General features: G+C 34.5%; 1 protein-coding gene across 3 annotated transcripts in view; it reads right to left on the bottom strand.

Moving 5' to 3' along the window:
- IQCM (IQ motif containing M) overlaps positions 1–24633 on the bottom strand; it is a 468312-nt gene that overhangs the window by 326518 nt on the left and 117161 nt on the right. For all 3 annotated transcript variants that reach the window (XM_045466083.1, XM_045466099.1, XM_045466092.1), the window contains exons 6-7: positions 14618–14708; positions 9584–9675 (exon numbers count right to left, since the gene is read on the bottom strand). In XM_045466083.1, coding sequence (XP_045322039.1) covers positions 9584–9675; positions 14618–14708 — 183 coding nt within the window. The remainder of the gene's footprint in view (positions 1–9583; positions 9676–14617; positions 14709–24633) is intronic.

The following is a 24633-nucleotide window of genomic DNA, read 5'->3' as shown; positions in this document are numbered from 1 at the left end:
TCCTCCCAAATTCTTATGTTGAAAGCCTACCCCTCAAGGTGATGGTAGTTGGGAGATGGAGCCTTTGGCAATTAAGTTTAGATGAGGTCATGAGGGTGGGACTCTCATGCATGATGAGGTCATGAGGGTGGGACTCTCATGCATAATGCCCCTATAAGAAGAGACCAGAGAGCTCTCTCTCTCTCTCTGAATGTGCCCTCTCAGAAAAGGCCATGTGACAAAACAGGTAGAAGGCAGCTGTTTGCAAGCCAGGAAGACAGCTCTCATCAGAACCCAACCACGTAGGTACCCTGATCTCAGGCTTTCAGCCTCCAGAACTGTGAGAAAATATTTCTGTTGTTTAAGCCACCAAGTCTATGGCATTTTGTTTTAGCAACCCAAGCTGACTAGTACCTGAATAACCTCTGATGAGCAAGTGAAGAAGCTGGAGATTTAGCTGCACTGGTACATGGGGGAGAATTCCTTGTATTCATTGAGAGAAAATGAAATGGATACTTATGTCCAATTAATGAAAGAAAACTATTACATTAGACTTAACTAGAAAAAAAATTTAAGTATTGCCACTAGGTTTTAAAAAGATGCAAAGGAACAAAATTGAAAGGAAATAAACTAAGTTGTTAAGCACAGCTGTGAGAGGGTGGTGGCATTAATTGACAAGTTTTTTTTTTTCTTTTTTCCAAATTGTTCTTTAATATAGTTGTATGTATTTTTATAACTGAAAAAAAATGAAACCTAACATTTGGCTATTGATCTCAATACAAAAGGAGTCTAACAGAAAGGTTTTGTTTATTTTCAGTTATCTTCGCGGGGGACAAAAGCTATTTATAAAGCATTTTTTGAGTTCCCATATGTCTACCATTCTATTGGCTATTTTTTTTTAAGTAGGCTTCATGCTCAGAGAGAAGCCCAATGTGGGGCTTGAACTTGCGACCCTGAGATCAAGACCTGAGCTGAGATCAAGAGTCAGATGCTTAACCAACTAAGCCACCCAGGTGCCCTTCTACTGGCTATTTTTAGAGGGTATGTGCTGCCTTCCTTAAACTCATCCATTTTATTGAGAGAAGATTCCATCACAGTAATTGATAATAATACCATATATATAGTATTTAGACAATTTTCATTGTAATGAGTAAATGCTGAAGTAAAATCAAATAACAAACATTAAGATCTCAAAGGAAGCACTCACTCAGAGCTGACCAACATGGAGAGCAGGAAAATATAATGATTACTAGAAATTCATGTAATAGAAAGCAATGCACTATAAAGAAAACCAATTAAGCCTAAAGTTGTTTCTTTAAAAAAATAAATAAATAAAGTTGACAGACATTCAGCACAACTGACCCAATAGAAAAAGGAAGGAAAGGAGGGAGAGAGAGAAAACCTAAATAATTAATATAGAAAATTAAAAAGGAGACATCAGTACAAATGTTATTATGGACAACTTTGTGGCAATACTTTTGACAACTTGGACGTATTACTATAAACATAACTTATAAAAACTGGCAGAAGATTAAAATAATTTCATCAGTTCCAATCTTATTAAAGACATTTAATCTATGATTTTAAAATCCCATATAAAGAAATCTCCAGGCCAAGTGGCATCATTAGTGATTTTCCCCCAACATTTAAGAAAAAAAAATAGCACAATCTTACACAAAGTCTTCCAGACAAATGAACAAAAAGTGGGAATAGTTTTCAACTTATTGTATAATGTTCATTACCTCAACACCAAATCCTGACAGGAACATTATAAACAAGGAAAATTACAGGTCATTTCTCTTTTCAAAATAAGTTTAAAAATCCCCAACAGAATATTAGCAAATTAAATTCAAGTTTGGTTTATTCCAAGGTTGAAGATTAGCTTCACATCTGAACATCAATGAGCATATTTCACTACATTAAGAGAACAAAGGAGAGAATCATATAATCATCTTGAGATAAAAATAAAATCATCTCATAAAACTCAACATTGACTCATGATGAAACCTCTTCCCTAAGTAGGAACTTCTTTAATATAGACAGGCTTTGACAAATACTATACATTATACTTAATGCTAATATATATAATAATTCCTTCTGAGATAGAAAATGAGAAAGCTGTTCACCATTTCTGTGTTACATTGTTCAGGGGGGCTAACAAATGCCATAAGGTAAGAAGAAATAAATAAAAGACCCAGAATAGGAAGAAAAGAACATAAACTGTCATCATTCATGGATAGCATGATTATATACTTAGAAAATCTAGAAGGATCAACAGATATACCAGATTAACTACTAGAAATTATGTCAATTTATAAAGTCTATAAAATGTAAGGTCCATATAAAAAGATTAACCGTATTTCTAGGTTGCAGAAACTGGGGTAGGACTGAAATAAAATTTTAAATAGCATTTAAAATAGCATCAAAAACATCAAATGCACAGAAATAAATCTTTAAAAAATGCAGAAAACTATAAAATATTATTGAGACTTTATAAAGCCCTAAATAAAAGGAAAGACATATCATGTCCATCTGCAGTTCATTTGGAAAATTTGTAAGTTTTTTTTGCAATTCTTGATATCTACCTTGGGACAGGCAAATCTAAACAAACATCATCTTTTTATAAAATAATGACAATTATGGCATAGCTTGTGAGATTACAGTTAAAAAAAGACAAAACTGGAATAGTGGACAATGAGAGTAAGAAATTCAAGATTGGGGGAGAGCAAACCTACAGCATTTCATTTTATTGCCCCAAAGAGGGTAATATTTTTGTTCAATTTTGCCATATTTAAATCAATATCATTTGTTTATCAAAGACACCCTTAAAGGAAGTGAAAAGACCAGTCACAATACAACGAAAGATTAGTATCAAGAATTTAATAACACTCCAAATCTAGGAATCTAGGGTGGAAGCAAAGAGACAGGATTTGGCAAGGGCAAATAAGTAGATATCAGTTGCTATCAATATTATTAAATAAATGAAATAAAAGAGGGCAACCCATGAACAAGTGATGAGAATGCATCATGACAAAAAAAATTAATCTATTAATCTAATTCTGGATTCCTGAGATCTAATATGAGTGTGTGTGTATATATATATACATGTGTATATGTGTGTGTGTGTGTGTGTGTGTGTATATCTATATATCTATGATTGATTGAAAGGAAAAGGGACAGAAGTGATACAAATTTTTTGTTGCTTGTTTGTTTTAACTAGGAGAGTTGTAAGCTACCAGGAATAGGTATGAGCCCTAAAAACAAACTACTCTAAATAATATAAAAACCTTGTGGAATCAGACTTTCTTATATTTTCTGGTTTTACTATTTTTATGCTTTCCTGCTCGTTCAGCCAGGTTTTTAATCTTATCTTTTAATATTTAACTAGCATTTTTAGGTGTTCTGTACCCAAAAGTCTTTCCTCGCATAGTTGTTCACCATGTTCTCAGAAACTCATATGCACACACACACGCACACACACACACACACACACACGCACACACATATAGAGCTGTATTTTTTTCAGCTTTATTTTTTATTCAAAATGAAAACAGCATATTTAAGCTCCATGGGTGGAACTATTCATTCTAATAAATTAGATAAATTTCTTCATTAAACAGAAAAAAATAAATATGCAAATTGGTACCACTCTTAGAAAATAAAATGGTATCTTCACTCATAGTGAGTACTTCCTATGTGCCAAGAATGATTCTGGATCCAAGGGATTTAGTAGTGAATAAATCAGTCAATACTATCTGTCTTCATGGATTTTACATTCTAGCAGGAGGAGGCACACAAAGTCAGATAAATGAAAGAAGCAACGTGTCCTGAGATCTCAAATGCTAGAGGTCAAAGTAAAGCAAGTGACATAACAGGGCTGGCAAGTATGGTTGCTGCTATAATAAACTGGCCAGGAATGGCCTTACTGGTAAGGAGGCATTTGGACAATGCCCAGAAGTGGCCAAAAGGTGATGCCTATGATATCTAAGGAAAGGAGCTTTCTAGACAAAGAGAACACCACCTACGGAGTTCCTGAGTTGGACATGATAGGTTTGAAATGCCTGTTAAAAATTCAGGTAGACATGCTGATTAAGCAGTTGAATGTGAGATGGAGTTCAAGAGAATAACCAGGCTGGAGATATGTTTGGAGTCATCAGCACATAAATGATATTTAAAGCCACAGCTTGGATAAAATTATCAAGGGAATGAGTGTAGCTAGAGAAGAAATTCAAAAATTTAATGCCAGGCCTCTATTTTCACTAGGGTCCCAAGACTCTTAGTGGGATTTAAAAATATTGTTAGAGTTTAGAAGGTGATCTGGTGAATAGTAGTGCTCTTCAATGTCAGGTTTTGGAAATATTTCAAAGGTATAACTATTAGAGAATATATGTAGTATGATGGAAAGCAAAATCATTTAAGGAAAAGGGCTCAAGGAATGCAGAAGCCAATGAGTCAGAGAGCTTATTTATTTGGACACCCACATCACAGTTATTACAAGACTGGTGCTTGAGAAAGTCACAAGGGCCCAGGGTCTAAATTCTTTAAGATATGAGAAAATGGATGCAAATCAATAGATTACTGTAAGAAGAAGAGATAATGGAGGATATCATTTGATGACATGGGATTCAAAGATGGATTCATGTTAGAGAATAGGAAGCGACAATGGTCTGGAAACAGCATAAGTAATAAGGTCACTACTCCATCTCCAATCCCAGACAGGCGAGGTGTGGGAGAGAGAATCATCACCACTTGAGACAACAGCAGGAAAGAAATGTCCTCAGGGCTAGGGACAGAGCACGGATTTTAGTGAGACCAAGAGCTGAAGGGAACACTTAGCAGAAGAGAAAGATTTAGGGCTTTTGCTGGTTACTGGCTATGATTTCAGGAAGGAGAATAAACAGTTTCTAGGAGCAAAAAGGATAAGGGATAAGGTCACAAAAGAAGGCATACAGAATTAGAGAGAAAGGGAGTGGGACTTTGGTGATAAGAGGCAACCTGGAAGTCCTAGGTGTCTTGTGGACACTGATGTAGACAGAGTTAAAGGTCATACTTAATGAGATTCATCCCAAGGGTCCCAAGGCTGTGAATTTACCAAGTAGGGTAAGGTAAGAAATCTTGCTAAGAGCAAAGGCTGGAGTTGGTCCACTTCTCTCCAATCAGTGATTATGTACAGAGATTTTAATATCTGAGAAGCAACCCTACAGGTAAGGGAAATATTCTAGCCTTTTGTTCTTTTCATTGAAGATAGTTTCATTCTTTCCTTGAAGATTACAGATGACGAAACTAAAGCCCAGAGAACTGGGGTACCTCCTACCATGGGCCTATTCCCTTAGAATCATAAAGATGGAGGTAAAGCTCTGAAATGCCTGGTGAAAGGGGTGCTTGAAGAATATCAATTTCAGCGTGACCTACCAAATTCATTGAAATAGCAAGTAAACAGGCAGATTCAAGGTCTAGAGCAGGATGCTAGCAATGATAATGACAAAAATAGTTGAATTCAGGAAAGGTCACAGTGATTGTGTTTATACATTAACAATAAAACTCACTTCCTGAGTTCCATGCTGTGATAGGGTTGAGTGTGTGGTTAAGAGGTAGGTCTTGTGCTTCTAGTAATAAATCCTTTAGGATATATGCTTTACTATTTACATCTAGGGAACTGAAATTAATAGTCACAGCTCAATTTTATTAAGCACCAGGATGTATGGTATACATGTTATAAATATAATCTAAAAATTTTGAGGTTGGTATTGCTATTATTCCCCCATGTAATCAATGAGGAAACTGACTCATAGAGTGATTAAGTCACTTGGATGAGGTTTCCAACTAGAAACTGGCAGAGCAAGAATTCTAATCTCATTAGAATGACTAGAACAACTTCAGTGCCTTCACTACTGTGCTATCCCGTAGCCCCCTTACCTGCAGTTTCACTTTCTATGGTTTCAGTTACCCACAGTCAACTAAGATCCAGAAGCAGATGATCCTCCTTCTGACACATTGTCAGAAGGTAAATAGAAGCCTAATGCTGTCATAATGTCTATGTCATTCACCTCACTTCATCTCATCAATAGATATTTTGTCATTTCACATCATCATGGGAAGAAGGTGGGTGTAGTACAATAAAATATTTTGAGAGACAGACCACATCCATGTAACTTTTATTACAGTATATTCTTATAACTGTTCTATTTTATTATTAGTTATTGCTAATCTCTTACTGGGCCTAATTTATAAATTAAACTTTACCATAGGTACGTGTGTATAGGAACACACATAATATATATAGGGTTCGGTACTATCTCAAGTTTCAGGCACCCACTGAAGGTCTTGGAATGTATTCCCCATAGATAAAGGGGGACTATTGTACCACTTTAAAAGGCAAGGCTTCAAGTAGTATAAAGTATATATATTTCTATATATATAACATATAATTATTATGTGTCATACATAATAATATATGTAAGTCAAATGAATAGAAATCTTGACTTTGTCTTAACTCCCATGTTCTAATTCCCTTTCCTTTTCCCTTTAATAAGAATAATTTAAAGGAAGGAAAAAATAAGATAAAAACAGAGAGGGAGGCAAGCCATAAGAGACTCTTAAATACAGAGAACAAACTGAGGGTTGCTGGAGCAGAGGTGGCGGGGCGGGGCGGGGGCGGAGATGGGTTAAATGGGTAAGGGGTATTAAGGAGGGCACTTTTAGGGAGGAGCACTGGGTGTCAAATGTAAGAGATGAATCACTGGGTTCTACTCCTGAAGCCAACACTATGCTGGATGTTAACTAACTTGAATTTAAATAAAAAAAAAATTATTTATTTATTCTAAAAAAGAATTGGGCAATTTTAATTTAAGGGCCCAGTAAATTATCATACACCTCTGAGAAAACCGCAAGATCTGCATTCTCCACAATTTAAGCTACATCCTCTTATTAAAGAGACCTCAGCGACTGTTTCAGACATTCAGTGAAGCTGTAACTTACTAAACAGTGTTAATACTGATGTCCAGAAAAAGCTTTGTTGGACAAATTTGTAGACTAAAGCTGTAAAATGAACTAAAAAATTAACATGAATTTTAAAAAGTATTCATAAAGTATTGATTATTTTTCACCCAAGACACAAAGCCAGGATCACACCTAGGTCACATCTAAAAAAAAAATCAACATTTTTCACACTTCTCTGATAGTTAAGTAAGTCCTGGCCACAAACTTTCAGATATTTCTTACCTTACCAAAAATAATAATAATAATAATAATAATAATAATAATAATAATAAAATTGCTATTATAAAAGAGTTGTTTGGCTGAAAACAAAGCAAAATAAAACAAAAATTCATTTAAAACAAAGCACTGGTGAAATTTCCACTCTTATTTTATTAAAAATACATTTCATTTTAAGGAAAAAAGAAGAACTACACTGTAGCATTTGGAAATAATATTTTATTGAAAATTTTTATACTTTCAGCATGTTTAACCTTCCAACTCCCCATGAAGTTATATGAGTATTGAGAGACTTATATCATAAAACTAATAATCTGCCCAACAATTTGCTTTTAAAGCATATAAATGAAATGCATAACATTTTACTTATTTTTATGCTATCTCTGCAGTCTACACATAATCAGTGTAAACCAGAACCATAAAAGAAAAGTGTCCAGTGCCCTTTTTTTTGCAGGTATATATTCATTGTTGTTTTTGTATTTTATTTCCCCAAATTCATCTTTTTCTTTTAGCCTATAATGCAGAAAGAGATACACAGATACATATAGAAAAATATTCCATTTGGGTGGCTTCTTTTAATTTGTCTTCATTCATTCATTCATTCATTCATTCAACAAATATTTATTAATGCCTAATATGTGCCAGTCACTGTGATAAGACAAGGAGCCTTCATCTCCCATGAAGTTATTATGGATCTATTACTAAATATTCCAAATATGTCAGCAGAACATTTTTGCATGGACAGAACCTTTAGCAAACCTCAAAGCACATCCTGTAGGTGACTGCCCATTCTGCAGGCCTTTGACTCACAATTTCATAATAATCTGTAGCTAGTAATTGAGTCTGTCAATAAACATTTTAGAAATATTTTGTCTTTTCTTTAGCACTAAAAAAAAAAAACAACAGTGGTCAAACTCCTATGGAGTACGTTTCATGTAGATGGAAAAAGACTTAAATTTCTACATTCAGAGTAAAGCCATGAGAATTACTGAACCCTTCAATGAACTAAGAGGTGGCTCTAAAAAGGAAAAAAACATATGATTTATCTGAGTTTGATGGTATTTGAAAACAGATTTTTATCAATGCTTAGTATGATTCTGAATAAACTCTAAATATCATAGAACTTTCACTTATAAGGTAGCTAAGGGCTGCAAAACCTCAGCCTTCACAGTTATCAGATTTCAAGATTATACTATTCCACCTATTAGATCCTATGCTTTATGAAGAATTTTTGACAGCATTTACTTCTTCATATACATATTCTAGACTCAGTTGAGATCCACACATTGTTTACACTACCTGGGACCTCAAACTACCTGATCAAGCCTTAAAAGAATTTAAGCTATGGATCAATTCAACATTCAAAAATTTTAAACAGACGTGTGTTCAACTTTAAACAGCATGTGTTCAAGATTCTGACATTATATTCACAAATATTAAAAGTATTGGTGAATATTGGTTGGATTAATGAAAATGTGGTGCTTGAGCCTCCATTTGATGCTTGAATTCCTTATAATAATCAAAGCAGAGAAACGCTGGCAAAATTGTAGTTGGATAAAGGAAATTTTATGCAAGAATGTCTTAAGAATGCAAGGAGAAGCTTCTTCTGCAAATTTTCAAAATCAATCAAAGTCCCACTCTACAAGAAGAGTTTTCTCTTAATGACAGCCTGAAGCTCAAGAACATGAGTAACAAGTTTAAAAAGAGGAAAACTACAAAACAGTTTCTTTGGATCAATAGCCCCCTAGGTCTGTCTTTAAGCAAGTCACCAAGTTCCAGAGAGATAGCTTTTCAATCACCCTTAAGGGACTTTAAAGAATCATCTATATTTTCTTTTGAAGAATTATGTATTCTTTTAAAACAACAATAACTCAAGGATAGAGGAATTTATAAAAGTATAAGAAATTTATGCTTATAATTTCCTAAAACCTTCAATATTCACACACATTAAAAACATCCAATCTGGGGCGCCTGAGTGGCTCAGTCAGTTCAGCATCCAACTTCAGCCTAGGTCACGATCTCGCCATTCCTGAGTTCAAGCCCCGCGTCAGGCTCTGTGCTGATAGCTCAAAGCCTGAAGCCTGTTTTGGATTCTGTGCCTCTCTCTCTCTGCCCCTCCCCTACTCATTCTCTCTCTCTCTCTCTCTCTCTCTCTCTCTCTCTCTCTCTCTCTCTCTGTCTCTCTCTCTCAAAAATACAGAAACATTAAAAAAATCCAATCTCTCAAGTTCAAATAAAAGAGCTGAAAATGAATTAGTATTTGTTTCTGAAATCTCTTTATATTTTGACACAGTATTTAAAGGAAATACTAGCTGTTTGACACTGCATTTTAAATGAATGTGAAATGAAAGTCATTGCGTTATTATTAACACTTACGAATGAGACTCACCATGTTCTTTCGGAAGTCCCATGGAAGAGGTGGTCATGGGTTGTAAGGGCAAGCCAAAGTTGATGGGGACGGCATATGGTGAGACCAACAATCTGTTCCCAGAATGTAAAGATAAAGCCTTGAGTGATTTCTAATCCCTATTTTGTAATACAAACGCTCAAGAACAATGTTATAATATTGGATGTTAATCACAGAGAAAAAAACCACTTGTCTCCTATCAGTAGAGACTATGCATGTTGGACCCTCAGCATTCTGCAGAGTTAGAAGCATGCCGTAGGCCCTCTATAAATATTATTGAAAAAATATATTTTTATGTAATTATGTTATTACATAATAAATATATAATATTTATTGAATTAAGACAAAAATAATACCAAATTTTGCTGGCTCTGAGCATGGATAACAAACAGGAACATTTGCTTTCTGAATGAAAACAAAATTCAGAAAAGTGAACAAACATCATTATCTATTTATTCTCTCTTTCCCAAGAGATTTTAAGTAACATGTTTCCTATCATGACTTAGCGAGATTTAACCAAGTCAGCTGAATCAAAAACTGGGTATCATGTAGAAATTTTAGCAAATGTACATAAGCAAAAGGAAGAAAATAAAAATTAGCCCTAAGTCACCACCTTATTATTTTAGTCATATTTGTAAAACCTTAAATGCTTCTTAAGGGCCAGGCACTATTCTAAGTTCTGTCTGTCTTGCTGCATTTAATGCTCACAACAAGATACTGGGTTTTTATTATTACTACACCCATTTTATTTTTTATTTATTTATTTATTTATTTATTTATTTATTTATTTATTTAAATTCAAGTTAGTTAACATACAGTGTATTATTGGTTTAGGAGTAGAACCCATTGAATCATAACTTACATATGACACCCAGTGCTCATCCTAACAAGTGCCCTCCTTAATGCCTATCACTCATTTAACCCATCCCCCCACACTAATCTCCCCTCCAGCAACCTCAGTTTGTTCTCTGTATTTAAGAGTTTCATATAGTTTGCTTCCCTCTCTGTTTTATCTCATTTTTCCTTCCCTTCCTTATGTTCATCTGTTGTGTTTCTTAAATTCCACATATGAGTGAAATTATATATTTGTCTTTCTCTGACTTCTTATGTTTAGCATAATACACTCTAGCTCCATCCACGTTGTTGCAAGTGGCAAGATTTCATTCTTTTTGATCACCAAGTAATATTCCATTATATATATATATATATATATATATATTCTTTTACAAATGAAGAAACTAAGACATTAAACGGTTAAGTAGTATATAGTTCAAATCATCCCAGCTAGAAATGGGTGGAGCCAGGATTTGAATCCAAGTAGTGGGACCTCAAGAACTAAACTCCTTATAAATATTTTATACTAACTGTATTTGTCATAATTAACATATGTACTATATTTCATACCTTCTCTGTTTATTTGCACATATATGTACACGAACCCTTTAGCTCATTTTTTTTTTACTTAATATCATAAATTTCTTTATTTGTAAATGTACAAAGATGTACACTGTCATTTTGACCCTTTACAAAGCATTCCATTATATGGATTTAACATACTGATGGTTTATTTAGCAATTTCTTTTGCTGGATATTGGGTTGCTTCCACTTTTTTGGTATTTATAAACAAGGATGAAAATCTTTGAACATTCATATTTGTGAACCTATCCAATTCTTTTCTTATTATAAATGTCTAGACATTGAATTGCCAGTTCAAATGTTATATAAATATTATAGAAATTTTTAGGGTTTTAGGAGCACCTGGGTGGCTCAGTCGGTTGAATGTCCAACTTCGGCTCAGGTCATGATCTTGCAGTTGTGAGTTTGAGCCCCACGTTGGGCTCTGTGCTGACAGCTCAGAGCCTGAAGCCTGCTTCAGATTCTATGTCTCCCTCTCTCTCTCTCTGCCCCTCCCCTGTTCGTGCTCTGTCTCTCTCACTCTCAAAAATAAATAAACATTAAAAAAAATTTTAAGAAATTCTTAGGATTTGAAAACATTTTGCCCATCAAAAAACTAGGGTCTCTGAGGGAAGACTCTGTGGCAGAGTTTTACATTTGGCATACAGTTGATACTTAATAAATAGTAAATAAATGACTGACTTAATAGGATCCATTAGTCTATCTGTCACTCATGTGGTCACATGCAGTGGCCAAACAACTGAGGTATCACTAGTATGACCAAATCATACAGTCAAGGGAAAATATGAAAGGCTTGAGTATACAGTCAGCTTTGCAAAACCCCATTTAAAATTCTAGAATTTATTTGTATGTCATCAAGATTAGGGCCACAATACACTAATCAATCACAATTTTCTTTGATCTCTTCTATCTGGCCCATGGTTATATATTTAAATCTCCAAATTAGGACTATTAATTGCATTGTTCAATGATTCCCTATTAATGAAAGATCCTAACAGAAGCAGACCACAGTTCATCCACTTAAGCAAAATATTTTACAAACATTAAGGTGAAATGGCAGGGTCGTTTCAACTTGGATGTGAAATGCAGTGAGGGATTCTATCATTACTTTATAATCTTCTCATTTTATTATTCAATTGATCAGAATAGCCTAAATACAAACTGTCATATAACACACAAGAAACTCCCGAATGGTCACAAAACTAGGGGAAGAAGTCTGGGCTCACTTGCCTAAGTTACAGAATGCGTTTACAGAAATACAGTTGTCATACCTCCAAATGCACCAAATATTATAAACAACAACAACAAAAATAGCTCTAATAAATAAGTGCAGAGAAAATTAATTTCCTTGGTGGAAAATTAACATTTAGAATGCACTCACATTTATCACTATTGTCATAAAAAGAGCATGTTAATGTATGGTAATCTTTGAAGTTAGAATTCAAAGGTATATTGAAGAACTTCACTTCCTTAAATTTGAAAATTCAGAGGTATTCAATTTTGGTTTTGCTCTGCAAATCAAATGTAGAGAAATCTGGCAAAAGGAAATCATATATTTATAAGATTGTATTTCTTCATGTATTGTCCAAGGAAATTTCTTTTGTGGAGCCAATATTTTTATGGTCTACCTAAAAATATTATGTGTCTCCCTTAGAAATAAGTATTTTCCAAGGCATCTTCAGGGGAATTGTAAGTAGTTTATATACAGCTTCCCTCACAAGGGTCTATTCGTATTGAACAGAAATCTTCCAGAAGTCTCACAAAGAGTTGGGCAATTCATGCTAATTAGTGCTGGAACCTGTCCCTGCATTGTTAACAACCCCTTACCTGATTTCCAACTGATTCTATTGTCCTTTCTGTTGCTTATATCCTCATGGCTAAGTTTCCTTATCTTTATTATGTGGTGAACTAGATTTCAGTAAAAATTTCACTCTAATGGCATCTTATTTGTCTAGTTAAGCACAGGTTTTCTAATACCCTGAGTCACCATGTCCCAGAACACTTATTTGTCTTTCCTTCTGTATTCCCATCACACTTCTAACATTAATGAAATGAAGCTAACTGCAAGGTAGGAAACAAGTTACCGCCATAAGCTAGCTATAAATAAAGACAAAGCAACCCTAGTGGATTGAAGTTCAGGCTTTATGTGCCCCAGGCTGTTACTGGGAGTACATGGACTTGCTCTTAATTTCAGAGGGTGTTGATCTTCCTCATTAGGTAGGACATGTTTTCATTAAAAATGGGATGTTAGGGTGTCAAGAGACCTTTATCTTCCACCAGTTGCAGAAGAAACAATTCTTTGAGAAAGACTCAACTCTCTTGAGAAAGACATACTGAAAGATACTCTACCTGATCAGATTTATTATTAATGAGTGCTCCACTTGTCCCTAAGTCATTATTATTCTTTCTTGAATCTTCAGTCCCATTGAAATATACAGAAAATGGTAGATTTTCAAATTAGTTCAGTTAACTTTTCTAGTTATTAAAAGCGTACTTGAAATTCTAAACTATTTGGTTAAATTGGTCTATTAACTACTCTTTTAGCAGTTACCACTCTGCTAGATCAACCTGGGTCTTGGTTTAAATTAAGGCCAAAAGCAAATTTTTTTAAACTGGTAAATTCCCAATATAATCATTTCTTTTCCTTTGCAATTAACATCTTCCCCTACCATGGATAAAACCAAACCCTCAGTATTAGAGCTTTACATAAATTCCACTCTTCCAAATTTGAGTTATCACATTACACTTATGCCAACAAAGTGTTGACTTCTGAGCATCAATCTCCTAGTGTTAAGCACAGATTGTTGGATAAATGTTGGAAGGTCCATGATATTCTTTATAGCCAGGGAAACATTTTCTCAAATTTTTATTATTTATTACTGTGCTAATTATCCCAAATTTCTGACGATGTTACATAATGAAATAATGTAAAACAAATGACTGAAAAACACATTTAACAGAGCAACATTGATACTCTACAAGTATAAACGTTCCTACAAAATGTGCTGAAGAAACTTTAGAGGTTCTGTAGCCCTAGGGCCAACAGTTATGTACACAATTGTAAAGTTACCTTGAAGATGACCGTGCTATTTAATGGAATAATTCGGAAAAGTAACTGACTCATCTCCACACACCTTTGGAAAGCAGAAGCAAATGCCTTCCCTGAAACTATGCTCTACAGGATCAGTCTCACCTTCCGTTAGAAAAAGACTAACTTTAAATTATTAAATTAAAAAAGAAAAATTATAACTTAACTCTGCTCCATAATTGCTGCAGAGGAGTTATTAAAATTCCAAACTTATGTAATATTATCATAAAATATGGCATTTTTCTCAAGAAAGCCACAAATTGGATTTGAGCTTATGCACTGTAAAACCCAGATGGTTTGCTTAACTACTCAGACATCCTCCAGTTCAAAAGTTAATTGAATTGAAAACTAAAATTTTGATAATTGATATGCTTTAAGGGACTCAAGCAGAAGGACAAATTAGAATCCCGCACGACGTGTTAATAGACTTGAGAAACTACAATTGGTCAGGAAGTATTCGCATAGTAGAATAAAACTATACATTTTCTATAGGTTAGCTAATTACACATTACCTGGACTTAACATGGTGCTGATGCTTTTCTTTCTCCATTTTTTTACTCACTGATTCAATATTAGTCACTATTTTACCCAGTTTAACTTGTTCTGGAATTTAAAAAAAAGAAAAAAGAAAAAAAACTTTTAATTGTATCCTCTTCGTTTTCAAGTTCTAAGTGCATATTTTGAATTAAATTGCAAATTGCAGATTTTTTAATAACAAGAGGTACAATATTTTTCAAATTACTAACACAAAGATACTCTAAAAACACATTTGAGTGTTTTTTTTTCACCCCACTCTCCTCAGATGTTTTGCAATTACCAAAATTTAGTACTGAAGGTATAGAGTAAATGAAGTGCATATATCAGAAAGGAGATAGCTCCCCAAGAAATGTCTGCAACAGCACAGTACATACGAATGAATACCAAAGCCCCGTTTATACATATCAGCATTATTATCACCATTATCGTCATAAGGCTTAGCTTTTATGGAGAGCTTGCTATTTTAAAATAATTTAGCAATCATTAGTTAATGTAAGTAGGAATACTCATCAATTTGATAAAGCAAGACTGACGTCCAAAAAAGGCAAAGTTCTGCTTAAAAAAAAAATTGAGGTTTTAAAGTCTAAAGAGAAATTTACATAAATATTTTTAAATACCTATTCCTTTCTATTTTATATAGATAATAGGACTAATATAGTTTGAAACATTATCACAAAATATTAATTCAATATCTATTAAGCACGTTCTAGCTACCTGCTCAAGTATAAGAAAGATACACTAAAGATACAGGAAACTTATGAAGTGAAACCCTCTGTTTTAAAAAAATTTACAAACTAGTTGGTGTGTCAATACTAACAGAAAAACACAGTTGACTATCTTATGTTAATTTAGATTTAAAATATATAACACAAATATAAAAATTTTGGAGAAACGGAAAACAGAATGTTAAAATTTATTGACTATATACCAGGGATGTTGGTTAGCCTTCCCCATAAATTGTCTCACACTTAAGCCTCAGAACCAGTTTTTGGGGCTATTGTTTGTTTGTTTTTTGGTAAAGTGCAACGATTACTCTCTTTTACATGGAAGGAGAACAGCTTACCCAAGATCTGGGAAGTTAAAAAGTACAGAGACAGAGCTCCAACTTCTATCCCTCTGACTGTAAGTTCCTTCATCACTATAGCCCCTGCAGCTCAGGGGGCTCCCCTCAGCTGCCTAATGAGGGAAAGATGACCATTTCTGTCTTGCTTACTTTGGAGGGTAACAATAGAGCTCAAAAGACATAGTTTATATAAAGACACTAATAGATGGAGAAATATGAGGAAGAAGTAGGGAAGGAATTTATAAGTTTGAGTCTTAAAAATAGAAACATTTAAAAATATTTGCCATATGCTAAATGTGCTAATTCCTATACATGGGTTATCATATTTTACTCTCACAAGCACAATACAAATTAGGTTCTATTATTATCCCCATTTTACAGATGAGGAAAATGAGTCAGAGAAAGAGATAACTTCCCCAAGGTTATATAGCTAACAGTAGGTAGAGTCAATATTCAAACCCAGGTAGGCAGTCCTTGGAGCCTGCATTGTTAATCAATATGATACTCAATATGCATCTTTATTTTATTTCATGAATATCTACTGAGTGAAAATTGCTATGCTAACTCCTAAAGAGGGGAGATATAAGACACAACAATTAATAAAACATGATTGGCACTTTCAAGGGACAGCATGACTAACAGCAAAAATTATTGCAGAAAAGCAAAGGAGCAAAAGGATAGGGAGGAAAGATCACGAGAACGTGTGATCCAGAGATCTAAGGAGTGAATTTTATAGTGATGCTAAAGAAAGTAAGATTGGGTTACTATAATAATTAGTAAAGCAAAAGATGTGCCCATTTGGGGGGGTTAAATTCATTTTTTTAGTAATCTCTACACCCAACATGGGGCTTGAACCCACAACCCTGAGATCAAGAGTTGCATGCTCTTCTGACCAGCCAGGCGCCCCTATACGCCCATTTTTAATAAAATCTGTTAAAAAAACTTCAGGCATAATCCATTTAAATGCTAAACTAAAAGCCTCTACAGTAGCATTTAACTAAATCATGTTAGGACTGCATCCAAAATTTAAAAAAATAAGTATAGTTATATCCCTTTAAAAAGAGGGATTTCTAGAAAGGCAATTAAAGCATATAAAAAATCCAACATTACTTCTAATTAGCTTAATAAACCTTTGGATGGGGAACCAGACTTATTGTATGCCTTTGGGCAAATTATATCATCTCAGAGTTCATAACTATTCCCTTTATGTAAAATCTAGTCTCTAAACCAATTACATCAAACTCAAATTCAGTTCTAGAATGTAAATTATAAATCACCTCTGGTTAGAATAATTGGTAAATAAGAGCCAAACAGGGAGACTCGGAGAAGAAAATGCAGGTAAAGCAATAAATTTTTAGGGCTTTTGTAATGAAATCAAATATATGGAACATAAGGCATTGGAACTGCCAAAGGACTCTAGTCCTTAACACTATGTACCATGCTTTCTTCAGAGTTCAGCTGGAATGGACCATTCATTCACCTGGAATCAATCATCCATTTGATTTCCTTCACTTCTGAGTACTTCACCTGTCTCTTCATGGACTCATGTTGCCTTGCCACTTCCAGCTGTTGTGCATGCCCCACAGCTCTTTCTTTGGCTGCCTTCTAACCCTTTACTTGAATGACCTAGCCAATGCCCATGGCTAAATTAATCAACTAAATGTAGATGCCTCACAAAATCTATATATCTTGCCCAGCCTGCTCTCAAGTGCCAAATTTGAATAACAAACTATCTCTATATACATGTCCCAAGACATCCCAATTAACATTTCTCTCTCACAATTAATGACACTACTATCCATCCATCTACTTGGAAGTTACTTATACTCATTCTTCCTCAGTTTCCTCCTACAATCAGTCATTAAATCCCTTCCATCCTTTCCCAAACATAGGGCCTCAAAACGGACCTTTGTCTTCTCTCCTTTGAAAACTAATACCTTCCTTCCTTGGATTCCTGCCTCCAACCAAAATACCCTCCAATCCATCCTCCTTACTTTCCATGAGTAATCCTTGATTTTCAAGTTAGGGATTTTAAATTATCATTGTCATTTTTTTTAACTTTTTAATTCATTATCATGGGTTTTTACTTATTTTTTAATGTTTATTAATTTTTGAGAGAGTGTATGTGTGCATGTGTGCACAAGCAGGGGAGGGGCAGAGAGAGAGGGCGACAGAGGATCAGAAGCAGGCTCTGTGCTGACACCAAACATCGAGATCATGACCTTGAGCCTAAGTCAGACACTTAACCAACTAAGCCACCCAGGTGCACCTCATTGTCATTGTTTTAAAATTTAATTTCACTGTAATCAGAGAACATGAAGTATAATTCCAAATTCTTTGAAGGTTATTGATTCCTACTCCATAAAACAGTGTGTAAATTTTTCATAATGTTCCATATTTGCCTGAAAAATATATATCCTCTCGTTGTTCTATATTGATCTAATAAGTTGACTTTTTTTAAAGTTTATTTATTTATTTGAGAGAGAGAATGTGTGAGCAGGGGAGGGGCCGGGAGAGAGGGGGAGAGAATCCCAAGCAGGCTCCATGCTCTCAGCGCAGAGCCCAACAGGGGGCTCAAACTCACAAACCTTGAGGTCATGACCTGAGCCAAAACCAAGAGTCACATGCTTAATAGACTGAGCCACCCAGGCACCACAATGAGTTAACCTTCCTAATGTAGTTGTTTAAATCAAATTTTATAACTTTGCTGATATGTATACACATATAATTTATCTTTTGCTGGACCATTTGAAAGTAAGCTGAAAACAGTATGACATTTCTCCTTTAAATATTTCATTACATAGCTCCCAAGAACAAGTACATTTCTTACACATTCATAATCCCCACCTAAGGATTTAACATTGATAAAATAATATTATCCAATAAATTACCTATAAAAATTCCCCTAACTGTCCCCCAAATACCCTTTATAGATGCTTATTTATTTCAATCCAGGATCTAAACAAGGATCATATATATCTCTTAGATCTATTTAGACCTAGAAATTCCCTGTGAATATGGTAGCCACCAGCATATAACTACTGAGTCTTAACATGTGGCGATTCTGAATTAAGATATACTATATGTATAAATACAGTCTGAATTTCTAAAATTTACTACAAAAATGTAATATTTCAAATTAAAATGTTATATTAATTAAATACTTAAGTAATATCTTCCTATATTGAACTAAATAAAAATATGTCATTGAAATTAATATCACCTGTTTTTCTTTATCTTTTTCCATGTGGCCACAAAAAATTTTAAATTGCATCTGTGGTTTGCAATGCTTTTCAACAGGACAGTACTGACCTAAAACATTCCTCCTATTCTTTTTTCATCTTGAAGGCAATCTGAATTCTTCCCATTGTTTCTTTATGACTAGATTAAGCATTTTTGACTGGAAGAGTACAGAAGTGTATGGTGTCCTTCCTACACATCCTATTAAATCTCATCAAAAGGTGTTGCTAAATTTGGGCATTTGATTTGGGTGGCAACTGTCAAATATTTCTATTATGAATGTACATTTTCCTCTTGTAATTAATAAATAATTTCTGGCTGATACTTTGGCTGTTCCAAAATTCTAATTCAGGTGGCTAAAAGCAACCAATCTTAGTTAAGCTAGACCAGTGGAATTTAGTAGGAACCTAGTTTTCTGGAACTTAGAGTTTTAATAATTCAGGTATTGGATACTGTAAAAGGTAATGTGTTCCCCATCACAGGTATTTCCTGGCAGAGACTGGACAGGGACTTTCCAGAAAACATTAATTAAGGAACTTTGTATCATGAAAATAGTTGGGCTAGAAGAATGTTAATGTATCTTCAATGCAGAGATTTAATGATACTAAGAAAGTGCTTCACATAGGTTAAATCCAGATCCTTTTCATTCAAAAAATGAGATTTTAGGTTTGGTATACTGAGTAATTATAAAATGCTTTTCTTTTTATTTTATTTTATTTTATTTTAAATATATGAAATTTATTGTTAAATTGGTTTCCATACAACACCCAGTGCTCATCCCAAAAGATGCCCTCTTCAATACCCATCACCCACCCTCCCTTCCCTCCCACCCCCCATCGGCTCTCAGTTTGTTCTCATATAAAATGCTTTTCTCACCTTTATCTCTTTTTAGGACCCACTGTTTAAATTATATTCAATCTCATATGAATTAGAATAAAATTTAAAACTTAATGTTGCAAATTTAAAGACAGATTCATTAGTCAAGAATGACAGATTGCAATTTACTGACATTTCACATTCTAGTGTGTGGGCTGGGTGGATGTCATATGATTTTCTACTGTTGGAATTTCTAGCACATGTGTGTTATATAGAATGCCAATTCCTCCCTAGATTGTGAACTCTTTCATGGTCTCTTGAGGACAGGGATTGTGTTTTTATCCAACATCCACTTATTCAATCATTAATTCAACAAATATTTACCAAATGCCTCTAATGTGACAGGCAGTCTGCTAGGCACTGGGGATGCAAGACATAATGTGGGGATTATGAAGGTTATATCCTAGGGAATTCAATAACTAAATAATTAATTACACAAATAATTGAGTACTTCCAATTGCAGTGCTAAAAAAATCTATTTCCATTATCTCATACATTTAAGACAAGGAATGAAATATATCCTTTCGCTTTTATAATTAGGAGCCTATTCATGGAGAGTTAAAGGCAAAGATTTCACTGCTATGAAGGAATAAACTCATTGGAAATAATAAATGTAGACTCTCTTTTTAAAAAGTGTGGTTTGAAGAGGAGGAAAGAGATGAAATGACCATCATGGGGACATAAGTTTGAGAAAGAATGTTTTGGTGTCGATATATTTTTAAGATGAGGAGATTTTAGGATGCTTATAATATTGTAAGAAAGGAAAAGGTGGAGACATAAAAAAAAGAAATAATATGTAATAGACAAGGTAGGTTCCTGGCAAGAAGGGAAGGGATGGGATAGAATTTACCCATATTCTAGAGAAAAAGGTATATTTTCTTTTCAAGAAGGTAGATAAGGTTTTAGGTAGCTATGAATAAGTTTCTAAAGAGTTCACTATCAAGAACTGTATTTTCTCCATGAAGTAGGAAGTGAGATCATTTACTGGGAGAGGGGTGTAGAAGTTTGATAAGGATCTTCAGGAGAGTGGCAAAGATTTGAAATAAACAGTAAGTGTGGTGGGTAAATAAACTGACCAAGTTTAAATAAAAGGTTTTAACTCTGATTACCTCTTAACGCAGTCATCATCACAGCTATCACTTCAAAACAAAACAGAACAAAACCTTCTCTTTGCTTTATAGGAAAATGATTAAACTGGCTGTCTACACATAGTTTGCACTTCCTCATCCCCACTTTCGATCCACTCCCAGTAAAGTTTGCTCAGACACCATATCAAGGGCACAATGACTTCCATGCTATCACTCCCACTGGACAAATCTCTGTCTGCTTTTTCCTGGGCTTTCAGCAGTACACAATGGTTAACAGTAACCCTCCTGTGAAGGGATTACATGACACTTTCTTCTGGTTTTGCTCCTAGGAAAACCAGGCTGCTCATCTTCAATATCTTTTGCTGACTCATCCTCTTTTACCAACCCTCTAAAGGGTTGAGCCTCTATCACAAGCCCTTTTGTGTTAATTTCACTTGTTCCTTAGGAAACTTCATCCAGGTCCTTGGACAAATTATGTCCATATACCAATGACTCTAAAACTTTATTGTCTATACCACATCTGTCCTCAAAATTTCGCTCGTGTATACAGCTGTCTTACATGTGAACTTGCATGTTAATAAGTATCTCAACTATATTTAACAGAACTCTTGATTTTCTCTCCCAAACTGTTCTTTCTTGTATTTCTCATGTCTGTAAATGATATTATCATACAGCCACCCATTCAAATCAGAATCTCATTAACTATCACTAAGATATATCTCTAATTTGGCCATTTCTCTCCTATTTCACTAATACTACAACAATTGCCAGTATAATACTGCATAGAAAACCAAACCAAAAATCAGTGGATTACAAGTTTAGATTTTTGTTGCTCACAACTCTTCAGCTTGGCCAGAGCAGCTCTGAGTCAGCTGGCTTAGATGGGCCAGGCTGGAGAGTTCAGCTACCTGGGGCACAGTTTTTCATGGCAGATTGTGGAGTATAAGACGCAAGTTAAACCACCAATACATTTAAAGCTATTGCTTGCATCATGTCTTCTTATCTTCTATTGACCAAAGCAAGCACAGGGCCAATCTCACAATCAGTGGGTCAGGGAAGCGTACTCCAATCCAAGGTGGCAGAGGAAGAGAGTGAAAACGTGTTGAACAACATTAGGAGTGAAAAATAGCTTTCTGGTTAGTCTATTTCCCTCTAGCTTCTATTACTTCATTTTACACACAGAGGTCAACATATCTGGTTAAGATGGAATTCTGATCATAACATTTGCCTTAAAACCATTCAATCACTTTCCACCACTCTTAAAACAAAAATCAGCTTCTTGCCATTACTTACAGGGCCATACATCATCTGATTCCTGGTCATCTCTCTCACACGATTTCATATCACTATCCTTATTTTCTCTGCCATTACTCTACATCCACAATGGTTTCCTTCCTTTCAGAACCTTCAATGAGTCAATTCCTGTCCCCTCTCAAGGCTTTTCCACTGCCTGGATTTCTCTTCATATTGCTGCCAGTGATGTGTTGCAGCTGGTTTATACAGCTTTCAATGGCCGGTTGTTAAATTTTTAGAAATTTTTGCAATCCAGATGTTAAACCATTGGTAGCCTGAAATTAGCCACAGTGGGATATTTACACCATGAAAGTCAAGACATGTTATATCAGGCTTTTTTTTTCTTTTTCCAGAGTGCTAGTTTACCAGCACACCACTGGTCCTCCTCTCCGTGACATCTCACATCAAATATGAGTTCCTCAGAGATGCCTTCAAGACATTTGCATCTAAATATATCCCCACAGTCTATTACATCACTCTATTTCCTTCATTGCGATCTTTGTGTTTTGTGATTATCTTCTCTATTCATATGCTTTTTGTCAATCCTATCCCAGCAGAATGTAAGCTCCATTTCACAACTATATCATCAGTGTCCAGAAGAGTGGCTGGCATATAATAGATGTTTAATAAAGAACGAATGAATGAATGAATGAATGAATTTTTTCTAGCATGTTATTAGCTATTTATGAATTGATATTTTTTAATTCCCTTTCTAACTCATGCATAGCATTATAAATCAGAAGCACAGTAAATGTTAATTGTATAAATGAAATAATTTATTAATGCATTTACCAGGTACAGATATAATGAATTTTAGTCAGAAAGGGGATATGCTAGACAAGTTGTCTGAATACTTCAGATTTTACTATATATTTTTGTACTCCATTCTCATGTAGGTATTTTTGTCCACAATATGATATCATTCAACTAACAAATGGTAATTGACTACCTCCTTCAGTCATGTGCCAGAGACCATGGAGGTTGTAAGAAAATGGGAAAACACCATCACCACTTTCCAAACGTTTGTATTCCATTAATCACACAGTAAAGATAATAATTCATTCATTTGTTGAACAAATCCCTCAAGTGCCTAGCCTAGCATGTATTAGGTACTCAATAAATGCTGAATGAATAAACAAAACCCTGCCAGGAACCAAGAACAGACTGAATTAAATGAAAGAGAATATAAAGTTCTCTGTGATGTCAGAAGAAGAATACTGGAAATTAATACATATTTTGTCAGTACAATTTAACTATACTATGAGACCTCAGTGTGTAAAACAATAATGTAAAATGTACTAAAATAACAAATATACAACTATTTTAAGAAATCTAAAAATATAATGTAATAGTAATGAAAAAGAAGACAAAGATTATACAACTCCAATCTCCTATAAAGTTTAGGACAATTTACTCAAGTATAATCAATTCAATATCTACCAGGTACAAATTATTATGTTAACTGATATCCTATTTTAGGAATCTGAATCTCATCCTCTAGGGGGTATACTGCATTATTTATTAGGGATCACATAGAAAAATGATTAAGAGGACAGAGAGACTTGAGGGGGTATAAATTTGAACTTTATCACCAGTGTGACCCTCAGGAAGTTTCATCATATCTCTGAGTTCATCTTCCTCACTTGTAAAATGTGTATGATGATAATAGGTTACCATGAGGATTGGATGAGTAATACATACAAAGGACTTAGCACAACAACATCTGGTACATAGCCAATGCTCAATACAATTCGTGGTGGTGATGGTTAAAGTAACATGTTATTGATTATAGTCCATACAGGATATGAAGCAGACATGTAACATGTTATAAAGTGAAAGCTATATGTGCTATAATGTGCTAACAAAATACTATATCAAGTATGTAAACTTTTAGTAATAGCACAACGTATTGAAAACAAAACACAAAGTCGTATTATGCTAAGTAAATATTCCTATGCCTAAAACTTTTCTATCAAGCATTCATTTCTCTCTTATCTAGTCATAAAATACAGCAGTACTCATTAAGCCTTTAGCAAATTAGGTAGCATACACTCTTCCCCCAAAGCAAAATAATGCCAGATATCCCCTACTGAAATAGCTGAATCTCTACCAAGTAAATATCATAGCTAAAGGCTTAACAAAATTGCCCGGAAGAAATGTATTTATATTGATCTTCTTAGGCCACCTTCTCCTACAAAAAATAAAACTAAAAAACCAAACAACAATAAGAACCAAAGATGTGGGTACAGTTACATGACTCTTACAAATCTGAACCTTCGCTCGGCCTTACCGGGCTCTGGTCCACTTGATGGAAAAATACTGGTGCATATCCCCAGTCAGCCAATCTTGATCTTTCCCTTACACAAAATTAAAACAGGTGGCAGGAGATAATTCTCTATGAATATTTTTACTTTTGTGCACTGTCAGGGCT

Source organism: Leopardus geoffroyi, chromosome B1 (genome assembly GCF_018350155.1).
Source record: "Leopardus geoffroyi isolate Oge1 chromosome B1, O.geoffroyi_Oge1_pat1.0, whole genome shotgun sequence".
NCBI classification, from domain to species: Eukaryota; Metazoa; Chordata; class Mammalia; order Carnivora; family Felidae; genus Leopardus; species Leopardus geoffroyi.
This window is presented reverse-complemented; position numbering and strand designations above follow the sequence as displayed.